Source organism: Chaetodon auriga, chromosome 21, assembly GCF_051107435.1.
Source record: "Chaetodon auriga isolate fChaAug3 chromosome 21, fChaAug3.hap1, whole genome shotgun sequence".
NCBI classification, from domain to species: domain Eukaryota; kingdom Metazoa; phylum Chordata; class Actinopteri; order Chaetodontiformes; family Chaetodontidae; genus Chaetodon; species Chaetodon auriga.
The window spans coordinates 13,064,280-13,077,538 of NC_135094.1; the positions used below are offsets into that span (position 1 = coordinate 13,064,280).

The 13,259-nt window shown below is 42.2% G+C and overlaps 1 protein-coding gene across 5 annotated transcripts in view; it reads right to left on the reverse strand.

Moving 5' to 3' along the window:
• Positions 1–13,259, reverse strand: part of ctnnd2a (catenin (cadherin-associated protein), delta 2a) — a 229,627-nt gene that overhangs the window by 58,885 nt on the left and 157,483 nt on the right. For all 5 annotated transcript variants that reach the window (XM_076761325.1, XM_076761327.1, XM_076761326.1 and 2 more), the window contains 2 exons: positions 12,556–12,688; positions 3,283–3,496 (listed from right to left, as the gene is read on the reverse strand). In XM_076761325.1, the coding sequence (XP_076617440.1) occupies positions 3,283–3,496; positions 12,556–12,688 (347 nt within the window). The remainder of the gene's footprint in view (positions 1–3,282; positions 3,497–12,555; positions 12,689–13,259) is intronic.

The window sequence follows — 13,259 nt, forward strand, 5'->3', positions numbered from 1 at the left end:
AGCCCTAGCAGGGTGTTCTGTGAGGCAAATGAAGACAGACTTCAAATATAGTTGCAGTGGCATGAATGCAGTTGAAGTGTGGAGTTCTATGCTAAGTACCAGAGTAAACAGACAACAGGGTAGAGGCATGCATGACACTGAATCATCACTCAGCCAGCAGCAGTGAGAGCCAGACAGAAAAGGGCAAAGACAGGAAGAGTCAGGGAAAGGGAAGATAGAATTTCACAGTGTGTGGTGTGTGAGATGACTATTTATAAAAGTCAGAGCTCAAAATGCAGTATGACCTGTGGTGCATTTAATTTGCTAATCTGCTTATGGACCACACACGAATACACACACACACTCCATCTCCGAGCTGTGTTTTTAATCTCAGTCTCTGCAGCACTGTGGTGATGATCTTCAAGGTGCCAGTACAGTATGTCCCAGTAGGTGAAGTCCGGTGACTGTCATCACTGACATGTGAGGCTCAGTGTCAGTATTCTGTGAATTCTCATAGTTGCACATTCTTGCTTCTTTATTCTGGGATAAAAACACAACTTGTTTTCATACAGCAGCAGGAGTTTGCACACAGGGGATGGTAGCAATGAGTTGGTAGGACAGCATCCATTGTTGGATTTCAGTATTCTTACCATTCCTCCCTTCTTCCTGATTATTTTCCCTTGCTGCATTCATCTTTCCTCCCCGTGTTTAGTCAGCCCTCCTTCCCTTCTTTTTCATCCTTCCTACTAATCACTGTTTTCTTCCAGTTGTGTTTCACCATTTTCAATACCACTATCTGATCTGAGGAAAAGAAGAAACAACTTTCATCTTCCATTGGGTCTCTGCTCAGCATTTCTTCCTTCCCCATACACCTGCATGTCTCTGTCGTTCTCTTTCAAGCTGTATTTCCTCCCTCCATCCATCCATCCTGTGACAGCAGTGTCATTAACATTGAAAAGGTCGGTAAATATAACACTTCCTTCCTTCTTTCCTTCCTTCCTTCCTGGGCTGCTATCAGTATTCGAGGGGTCCGTAAAGGGAGACACAAAAGTCCTCGCCGGCATGCTGGCTGTCATTGTTGTGATCCAATGAGTCCCCTTCTCCCCGGAGAGCGAGTGACCTATGGGGATGCATCCAGGGATGGATGTTTGAGCGTGCATGCGTGTGTGTGTGTGAGCTTAAAGATGAGCTTCGCTTCCCCACTGAGGAACAATAGGGTCAGAGGTCAAATTGAACATGAGAGCAGCCCATCGACTTTATCTCCCTATTCGGTGTGTGCGTCTGTGTGCATGTGTTAAGTGTGGTTTTGTGTGTTTTCGCCCGAGTCAGTGTGTGTATGAGTGAATGAGAGTGATTGCACTTTATCTTTGGAATGTCCAATCCTCTCGCATGAGCGTGAACACGTCTTATCTCACGGCTAACCTGGTGCAACAAAGAGGGCTTCTGTCTGAGCAAAGGGAGCGAGAACACTGGTGATACAACGGCAGATACACACTAAAATGTGCTAAAATGTGTCGCGAGACGCTGAACCACACAGAAGGCCAGCATGTAAATGGATAATGGAGAGAGAGGAAAGGGGCATAAAGGAGAGGGAGCGCCATTAGAGCATAAGGTCAAGGAGAGAACATAGGTTGGAGAAACGGTAAGAAGAAAGACAAGGTTTGGCTATCTAGTGTTCTTTAATTACATCCCAGGGAGAACTGCTCATTGGAGCATCTCCTACTCTCTGGTCACAGCTCACCAGATTCATATAAATTGTAGACAACTTTTTGTCCACGCGTGTCTTTGCAATGAATGAGACACTGATTATTACTTGCTGAATTTCATTAGAATCAGATTTTTTTACTTTTAAAACCTGAATCCTGTGACACACAAACACAATCCCCACGCACAGGCACCCATGTGCACACAGCGGTTCATCATTATTGCCTGTCCTGAGGCTGCAGAATCGATGTCATGCTGGAAAAGAACTCGCTGCACATTTAGATTACATACATGCTCAAGTGTGTGAGCGTGAGTGTGTGTTAAGCGGAGAGGGACGCGCCGCATGTGTTCATGTCCGCTGCAGCACTTAAGGGCCTCTGGAAGAACATTAAATTCTTGTGGGAGGCATATTGCAAACTATTTCAGGAGAAATGGAGATCAAATTATATCACCTCATGTAAAGTCTGTGTGCTTAAGGTGGGTGTAAAATTTAATCTATAAATCTTTTGCCTACAAAGATACTTGTGTGCATCTCCACAATATGTACTGTGCATCTGAGTGAGTATGCATGTGCAGTTCTAACTTTGTGCGTGTGGGTGTGTGCGCCGCTGTATGCGTGTGTCTCCAGTGCACTGGCATTAGCCTGCACTGCTCATGCCCACAAGGTGAAAACAAGATTGACCAGTGATTGTAAAACACCACACTTGCAGGACTTGAATGTTAGGTGGACACACTTTGTGATGGAATGCATGCGCCCACGCAGAAAACCGAGATAGAAACCTGTGCTGCATTATAACTTAAGTGGAGAAATAGCAAAACACTTCTCCAGAGAAATGATGTTTAAAAACACTTGGCTGCATCGCTGCTTCTTCTGCATTCTTATTCTTCTATCAGTCCGTTGAGGAGAACTCTGATTGAATATCAAATGTTATTGGCATCCGAAGGATCTCGAGATGAACAGCCTTGCTTTCTGCAGAGTGAATAGTAACCTTTTCTGAAGAATATTCTTTCAGTCAAAGTTAAATATATAAATTCTCCACGAAGTAAAATCACTCAGCTAAAACTACTGGCACTGTCAAGGCCAAATGAGACTAGAATTCACCGTGGGCATGCGGTATGTGAAAATGTGTGTTTGTTCCTCTGAAAGTGTGCGTGCCTCCAGTATGTGTGTTTAAGTAGGTATGAGTCATAACCGGGTACCAGAGTATTAAATGTTGTGAATTTACCGAATCTAGATAATTCCAAACGAGTCACAGGAGAAATCAGCTGCACAGTTGTCTGCTAAAATCACGAAACAAGATGTATAAGCACAATTAGATAAACTAATGAAACCAAGAAACAGCAACAAAAAAGAAAGATCTATGGTCTGAAACAATATTTGTTCCTTGCAATGTTTGTATTGTACTCGTAGGTTTTGCGGAGGTATATCAAATTACCCAGATTTAGTGTAGGTGTCACCCTCGCATCTCCACATATAAATTCTACACACACACATACCACACCATTATAACCTCTCCTCAGGCCATAGAAGCAGAGTCACGCTGGAAAATAACTGCAGCTACAGGGAGGTGAGGTGTCGGTTTGTTACAGATACTGCACCTGTGACCAGCTCTCTGATTTCCACATCTCCGGTCTTCCTCAGCAGCCGAACCAAAGCAGGAATCCCCCCGCAGTTCTTCAAGGCCACTTTGTTCTCGTCGTTGGCCTTGCCGTACACCAGGTTCCTCAGGGCTCCGCAGGCGCTACGGTGAACCTCGCTCATCCTGTGGTCCAGCAGGTCCACCAGCAGCTGGATGCCTCCCTGTCTGCGAATCTGAGGATAAAAAAAAAAAACATATCAAACGATGTGCTTTCTACTTAAATGAATTAAATGTAGGAAAGAAAAAAAATCCAGTCATTAATAAGTACAGTAAGTCCTCTTAGCCTCGCATTGGTGCATACTCATGCACAAAGTCTCTATTATTCTGATTGAAATTAACATCTGCCATCAGGAAATGTTAGTGGTCCATAGCTGGTTTATTTATCTCTGCAGGTAGCTACTTTAGAATAGAGTATGAGTGTGTGTGCGTGGCATACAGTTCCTGTCAGTCCTGGCTATCGGATTAATAATCCGTACTGTACTAATTGAACATACTATGACACAGCTAATGACTGCACTTTCACAAAATGACACAATTACACTGATGAGGGAAGGAAAAGAGCTGCGACTCCAGCTATGTTTCGAATCTAAAACGACTTCCTCTGCTATGCCTGTCTGTCTGCTGTACTATCATCCCGTCTCAGAGTTTCACATGTCTGTTTCTCCCTGCATTTTTAATACATGTTATATCTGTTCCTTTGTGTGTGTCTGTCTGTCCTTGTATCTCCATCCTGCGTGCACTTGTCTTTTTCGGTTGTCTGCTTCATGTTTCCTCACATGAACGTGCACATAGCAACGGGCTAACCCATTACGACTGACACTTTTGGCTTCTACTATCTGAAAAGGAAAACAGGTGGGAGGTACAAGCACTTCTCAAAATAGAAAACTGGTTCAATTGCTTTATGTAACATTATTGGACTATTTTTCATGTGCACTATGAATAATGGTGCAAATGTGCATGTGATTTCTACAATATTTATGATGGAAATGGAAAGCAGAAAATCTAATCTTAAATAATGAGAAACTGTATCAGAGACCAGACAGGCTTTTGTGGTTCCCACCCTTTGCCAAATTGCTGGTTTTATGTATAAAACCCCCCAAAAAGGTATATATAAGGCACTCTACATCTTTTCATTTACTACAATTTTTAAATGTTTAATATTCTTACTTGTAAATCCCAGTTGTAGGTCAAGACAAGATAATCTAGATGAATTAAATTTAAACATGCATGAACTGTGAAATATACAGCAATACAATATAAACATAAAAATCTGAAAATAAATAAATAAACAATAATGCTTGGGTGTTGTCACATAGCCCATAACACGTATAGGTCTACAAAACACAACCTTTACACCTTTTGTAGCACCATCTCATCCATTCCTGATCATAACATTTGACTGTGAAATGCTAACATATAACCAAGGATAATGATACAATGAGACTTGAAAAAGTTTGTCAAAGTTTGCAATCAGGCAGGAAATGTAGACCCCTCGTTCCAGATCTCTGAATCTCCACTCACATCTCAGACTTGTTCTGTGATTCAACTATGAATGAAGTGAAACAAAAGGGCAATTATGCGCAATTATTGTGTGATTCTTTGTTTTTTACTGTTTTAACCAAACAGGTAAAAGAGCAGATACTGAAACCGAATTAAAACACAGGAGAAAGCCTCTGAGCTGAATGACTATGAACAAAGGGGTCAACGCCCTTAATTAACTCTGCAAGATACATGAGTTATATGCAGACATACCACCAACAAGCTGGCAGAGGTTTATATGTAAGGTATTTTACTGGTGGCAGTCAACATTTCCCTCTGCTCAGTGTGTATGTAACCACCTCCTGTCGCTCTATTGTATATGTGTTGCTGCATATGTAAATACACACAAAGACGCATACAAACACGGAGAAACAAACAAACCAATCAGTGTAGATTTATGATCATATCCTGATTCTGTGAGAAGACAAGGCAGTCAGGACTGTTAGCGCAGTGGGGAGAGCAATGAGCGCACTCTGGTGTTACACATTATGCCGTCCACCTATGGTGTTACACATAATGCCTTCCCCCCGTGGTGCAACACATTGCCTTCTCCCCACGCTGATGCTTTTTAAACCCTCCCACTTTGCATCTCCACTGCAGGGATCTACATCGGCATTAGGGGGCCAAGGAGCTCAAAGCAACCCGTGTTTAGTCCGATCGACAGGGGTGTAGTACTAATCACCAGAAACAGGCTGCTGTGATCACCAGGAGACTAGCTGCAACATGGATGAAGCAACTTGTGTGTGTGTGTGTGTGTGAGAGAGAGAGAGAGAGAGAGAGAGAGAGAGAGAGAGAGAGAGAGAGAGCCTGTCTTTCACGCTTCTACTTTCATTTAATCTCTGGAGTACTGCAACAGGCAGAGTTACTCAGCCAGATAACTTGAAAAAGTTTGTCACAGTTTCATGCATAATTAGGCTTCCTGAAACCCTCTTTTATTTTTCTGCATGTTCTCCCCCAGACCTGGGACATGAAGTGCTGCCACTAATTCTTAGTGTCTGTTTCAGTGTGAAGCACCAGATGAGCGCCAGATGGGTGGAGTTTAGCATTTAGACAAGTTGACAGGAACAGTGCAACAAATAGATCCATTCTTTTTCCTATCATTATGTCTGGTACACAATGTTTAATCTCCAGTGGAAACATCACACATCTGGCATGCGCAAACCAACTAACACGTCAGAGTGAGAGTCTACAAGTGCAATTTAAGTTTGATTTCTTCCTAGTGGAAACATACACGCGACAAATGTGGGTGAGGAGAGAGAATGAGGGTGAAGGGAGTGAAGGGGAGAAAAGAAAGCGTAAGAAAGTGATGGAGGGCAGTGAGAGGATGGAGGTGTTTGATGACACAGCAGGAGTTTATCGAGCCAAATGACTTTGCTTATCTATTCAATTAAAATGGATTAAAGGATGCAGTGAATGGCAAACTAACCTTGCTCCATTGGCCACACAATTTCCTAAACTTGATTTGCTGGCCCTCCCATGCCCTCCAGTCCTCACCCCTGCTCCTCTCTTCTTCTCTCTGCTCCCCGTCCCCTCCCCGCACTGATCTCTGCTCCTCTCCCCTCTCCTCTTTATGCTTGTGTCACAGTTAATCTGTTATTCCATAAAAGCCATAGTGCTGTTACTTTGTATTGCCTCTGAGCCACCTACAAGGCTTGCCAATACCTCTGCGCCTATTCCTCTATTCCATGTAAAGAAGATTAGAAGCGCAGATTGATTCGTCTTTGTCTCCCGCTGTTCCGCGGCGGCCACGGCTATTGGTAACCCATAGCGACAGCATTGCCGTGGTAACAGTTAGCAGCGGTGACAGCTGCGATTGTGGGAATCAGAGGTGCTGCCGGCGTAAAAGCTGGCAGTGGGATACACTGGTGACACATACCTGGGATGGTGGCATGCGAAGCCTAACAAGTGTGTGTGAGTCACCACATATGGGACGTCGACACTCATCAGCAGCACACTGAAGACGATTTACTGTTTTCGTGTGAGTGAGGAAACAGAGTGAAGATGTGTCACAGCTTTCAACCTTGGATGCCTGTACACACTCAGGCAGGCATACACACATGCAAGGGCTTCTTTTTTTTTTTAACCTGACACTTAGCCCAGGGCTAACTGCATTTTAGAGCCTTTCAACCTTGGGCTAATTGAGTTCTTAGCTGTAGGCCAACAATCCCCTGAGGAGCGTTGGAAAACTGGGCCAAAAATGGCATTAACCTATGTCTACCTAAAATTGTTCTGAGGCCAGGGCACAGCTAATTTTGCAGCAGTATCAACAATAACATTCACAACTGGGAAAATCTACCTTGACAAATACAGTAAAGGCTCCACTCTGGTGTTTGAAGTGCGAGGCAACAAAGGAAGCACAAATCACTACTCTTCACAGCGGGGAATAGGAAAAGTGCTTGATAATCCCAATGTGTGACTGTGTATGTGTTATTGAGTGGGTGGTCCAAAGCACTTTGACTATACTATGGTAATGGTACTATGACCATTAACAGATGTAGACCCATTTCAGAGGCTATTTCTAACTTTTTGACACCAGATTATGGAGAGTGACAGGAAGCTGCAGGGGCCAGTTACAGGCATATTCTCTGAAGGTTACCTTGAAGGCATTCACAACAGTTTCGTTTAAATGCCCAAAATACCCATCATTGACAGAAGAGGCTTTTCTCCTCCTGAAATTTGTCTAAAAAAATGAAACAAAAGTATTTTTAACTGAAGTAATCATTGATGAACAACTCAGCCTACCGATGTCAGCGGTGATATGTAAGTGCAACACTTACATAATTTAAAAAAACAAAAACTGCTTCAACAAACACAATTTTACACGGTGATCGGAGTGGAAAATTGTATGGTTTGCAATGTGTAAAGTGGGACAAAAGCATGCAATATTATTGCAGTATTTGCTTTGGATCATTCGCTGTGTCTTTCTCATCTGTCATGCTGACAGATAATCACAGCTTGCAGCTTTCATGGTTCACGGTCTAAAAATCTAAAACCAGATTCTGTACCATATTGACTTTACCTCATTGCTTGTTTCTCACAACAAACTGTAAAACAGTGTGAATATACCATAATTCTAACTGCAATAGAATCTGATCCGGTCTCCAGCACCCAGATGATCCCTGTATTTGCACTACGCTGTATAATTGAGCAGGTCTGCTGCAGGAGAAAATATTCAATATCATAAAAAAGGTGGGAGGAGGAGAAATTAAGGTAATTGATATCAAAATAAAGTGGGAGAAGGACACAGTAATATACAAGGTGTGAGCTAAACAAAATGGATATGTGTAAGGGGGGAGGGATGACACAGAGTCAGGGGGCACGTTCCTCTCCCTTCAACCGGTCTGTTAGATAAATGGATATCGACAAGTCTGCTACCCAAAATGAATTACTGACGCGACTGAACTTTAGCCTGACACAGTGTGTGTGTGTGTGTGTGTGTGTGTGCGTGCTTGTGTGCTGGTGTTCCTGCATGAGATGATATGTCAGTGGGCTTGTACTGTGTGTGTGTGTGTGTGTGTGTGTGTGTGTGTGTGTGTGTGTGTGTGTGTGTGTGTGTGTGTGTGTGTGTGTGCAAAGTACAGGCAACTGTTCGCATGCGTGCATTCAAGTGTGTGTGTGTTTGTGGGTACGGTATGTGTGTGTATGTCTAGAGTAGCAGCAAATGATGCTGAAGATGAATTCGCCAAGCTGCCTCTGTGGTCAACTGTAATCTGAGCTGAGGCCAGACCTCCAGCTGCCCCGCAACACACACACGCACACACTTACACATACATCTATTTGGACACATGCACTCTCACGTGCTGAAATGCACACACACACACCTGTGATGAGACAGGTAACGCTCACACACTCGTCTGCCATCTAGAGACGACTTGCTAATTAATCTTCTTTCTCCACACTTCCCAAAATCACAGACTGGATTCTTGTTACCTGATAACAAGATAACACAAAGTACCATTCTCTTGTTTTCTTTTTTACTCCACTCTGTCTCTCTCTTTATACCTCTGTCTCTCTCTCTCATCTGTCTCAGTTTGTGTCTTTCTCCTCTCTTTCGCCCAGCAGAGTATCTCTTTAGCAATGAACTGCAGCCATGTTGTCGCTGTATTTAGCTGCTCAGTGTGTCACTTGCCCTCTAGGTCTGTCTGGCTGAATGAAAATGAGAGAAATGTCTTTAGATCAGTACTCATAACAAATAGCTGCCATCTACATCCATAATGTATGTTAAGTGAGTTGCTCCGTCTGACATACAAGCCGTGTTAAGCATTGAAAATGTGCTTTCATTCCAATTCAAGAACCAATTATGTACAATAATTCTTGTTTCATTAGATTATCCAAAATATATTCGTTTAATATTTGATATCGTCTTTTATTGGTATGTTACTGTCATTTTATGAAAGTAATACGTTTCTGTGACTGAACAGCTAAGAGGGTTTTAAGTAAGCCTCTAAGCAGCTCTACAATCACAGGAAATCACAGCCTATTGCTTGAAGATATCCAATCTGAAGAATGAAAAATCTTGAAGCCAATATCCTGAAAGTATAGGTGTTGAAGGATTTACAGGGAATGACTGAAATGACCTGCCACACTTTCAAAATTAATACCATTAGATTTGATGCTGTGGTTATTACTATTTGTGAGAGTAGCTGTCAAAAGTTTAAATGGCACCTCTGGTTTTGGAATGAAAAGCATTGATGAATAAATAATGAATATACATATGTATGAATAACCATCAGAAGAGTTTTGCCTCTGTGTTCAGGGGGTACCCACACGAGCCAAGACATTTTCTGAGCAATTCAAGACACAGCTGCGAATCTAAAGCAAGACGGAGCGGTAACGCTGCAGGACGCAGCTCCGGCATGTGACCCCTAGAAGGACAAAGCCTTTCCAGGCAAAGAGGATCTCCTTGTCCTTTAAGACAACATCAACTGCATGGCCTGCCAAGTTTTAGGAAAAGAAAATGAAAATGCATAAACTGTCACTTCATTAAATAATCTTCTGTGACACCTGCCTTGTTATGAATCCCTGGGTAATAAAGCTGTCACGTCATTTGCCAGTGAAATGCATATTCAACTACTGCTGGCGAAGGTTATTTTTAAAACAGGCAACCTTACAGATTTGAACATCCCCCACCCACACACACGCATGCACACGCGCACACACACACACACACACACAAACAGCAGAGCTCAGTCACTAAGAACAACTTTTACAACATTTACAACTGACATAGGCAATGTGTCACACACTCCTCACTGTGTTGATAATATGACAAAGACAATAGCAAATAAAAGGCACATTAGATGTGAAATGCTACAATGAAAGGGAGCGCTACATGCATAAAAATCCTGTGGCGAAATTATAACTCTAAGAAAGAATTATTACTGAAGAGTTGTCACGTAACTGTATCAAGTCCCACTTCATAGAAATTACAGCCAAAGAACAGGTCACTGAAGGGAAGGTTATTGTATCGCATGGCGGGTAACAGTTCTATTGGTCTTTATCAATGCCTCTCAGAATTAATAAAGCATTATCTATTTGCCTGCTGGTAGCAAAGAGTCAAAGTCTAACAAATTTGTATGTGATTAACGTTGAGTCGTACCACCTCAATGACCCCACATGTGTTTTGTAGCCTTTGTAACAGAACAAAGACATTAACTCTTCAACTCTGAAACTTGTTGAAAAGAAAATAGTGCAGCTCTGTCGCAACCTTGAAGAGCCACCAAGATACTTAAAAAGTTCACTGAACAAAAAGGACATTTTTCATTACATTTGCAACTTGAGGAAACATCAATAGATGAAATACACAGATAGAACCAACTACCGTTCACGCTCTCTCATGAAGGCCATGAAATGCTTATTTTGTTATGAAACTTTCATTTGAAGTTCCTTTGATCGCAATTTAATGAATACTGACATACATAAAGAAGATATGAGGAGAAGACGTCAGCGAGAGTCAAGATGTTCCAAGACGTGCTCCATCATTAATGTGACGGCTCTACAGAACATACACACATCGGCGTTACTGCTGATCAAACCTCGTGCAATAAAAGGTGCTGTTGAGTTTTAAAACACTTCAGAAGTAAAAACGGTGGAGGCAAACGAATTGTTTTCACTCTCAAGTGTGACACGAGCAAAGTAAATGCTAAATTGAGGAGAAGAACTATTATAATGGCGAAAATAAAAAGTAAACACTGTCGGTAACAGTTAGGGGTTCACTGCTTTATTCCATGGGTAACACGGCTTTAAAATAAATTATATTCTAAACTATTGGAACAAAACAAATTAATTGCTCTCATCACAGTATAAAAGCACATCAAAACCCTGAGATTCACAATATCTTGCTTCATTCTCACAAAAGGATCTCTAACTAAACTAATATCCTGTATCTGGCTTAGTGATCGTCAAGTTCATTTTTCATTAAAAACAATTAAAGACACACGGTTGAAGGCACATTTCCGTGTGTGTGTGTCTGTGTGTGTGCGTGCGTGTGTGTGTCAGTGCTTCATAACGCACATGCTGCATTTCCGCATGTGGCAGTGTGTGCATGTACATATGCGTGCGTTTATTTGGTGTGATGAGAAGCGTTAATTCTGGTTGGTTGATATCTCTTCCAGATTTAATTTGTGTAAATACTGTTTAGCAGTGCCTTGGGCCCTGAGCAAGGCAATCAAACAGACTGATGAAGGCAGGCCAAAGCATCCACTGTCAATACACAGTTGCTATTTTCTCCATTGTTGGACACCTCCATTCAGGCAATAATTACACCCATTACAAAAGACATGAACACTTAGGTTTCTTTCGGAGCTGGGTGGCTCAGGGAGTGGGAGTGGAATGAAGTGTGATGTTTTTGTATGTGTGACTGACTTTTTGTATCTGTATGTCTTTGTTTGTGTGGGTGGGTAAGTGGGTCGGTGTGAATGAAAAGTAGCTCTGTCTCCATGTTTACATTGTTTAATTGCCTGCTTTTGAGGATAGTTAATATTATTTTTTCCTGTTTGCTTGTGCTCCTTTGTAATTGTGTGTGAATGAGCATTTTACCAATATGGCTTCACTTTTCAATGAGGTTACAGAAGCAGCTATTGACTGACTCGACTGAAATTCCTTTCTTAAGGAAAAAAATGTCAATGCCCTCACCGGCATGTAGTGGTAAATTGATTCTGAGAACAATATAGGGTGGAGAGGGATGTATATGTGTGTGTGTGTGTGTGTGTGTGTTGGGGGGCATTGAAGAAAAGACTTTGTGTATCTGTGGGTTTAAATGTGACCGCATGCGCATCTGCATGCAACACTGTCATTGTTTTAGAGTGCCTCTAGCCTTATTACAGGGTTTATTAGAGATTTCCAAAGGGGATTCCCTTCAAAATTGCTTTTGAGAGACAAACCCGTGACTTTGGGACTAATTGAACTTCACTGGCACTATAGCTACAACTCAATGGGAGGCACAGCTTAGGGACGGAGATTGCAACAAGCTTTATCATGCAGAACATCAGAGTGGAACGGGTTAGTTAATGCACTATTCCTTCAAAGCGACTGCAGGAAAATTCAAAACAGCCAGAACTTTTTAAAACTGCAACTCACAAGAGTTTTACATACCTTTTCATGGCTTTCATCATCCAAGTCACAATCATTCCCTTCGCTACAGCCCTGATCTTAACCAAATACTCACACAAACCCTGAAAACACACACACAAACCTCGGCTTTGATCTTGTTGTCTCCAAAGCAGAGATGCTGTAGGTAGGCTGCAGCGTTGGACTGCACTGACGGGAACTGGTGCTGTAACATCTGGATCACCTCTGGCAGCTCCGGATCTCTCCACCCAAACTCTCTGCGGGGACACAGACAGACAGAGACGCTTTGATTCCTGCAGCACTCGAACAAAGCATCTGGCCAGAACACAGGAGATTACCTGAAAGTAGTCCAATAAAATCAGAGACGCTCTTCCCAGCGTGCCCATATTCACACATTCATGCCCACATTCACACACGCTTACATATACACAATTTACGCAGAGAAAGACAGACAGATAAAAAGACAGAGTATGAATAACAGAGATTTAAATGTCAAAATCCACTTTGTTCTGTTGTCTTATAAGAAAGAGCTTTAAAAGTTAAGCAACACAGTGGTACAGAAACAATGCAAATCATACACTGAATGCCCAATTTGTCAAAACACTGTCATTGTCCCAGACACAGGAAATGACAGTATGTGAAGATGAGGCCAGCAGGTTAAGCAGGCATCCATGAACACTTTAACAAATAAACATGTTAAAGTCTGGCTTTACCTTGATTTGCACATAACTTGTTGGGTATTCCTTGAAGAACAACACCGTGATTCACTGAATGTCTTTAAACCCCCTATGGCCAGATGATTCAACAAACAGTGTGTTTACAGGAGCT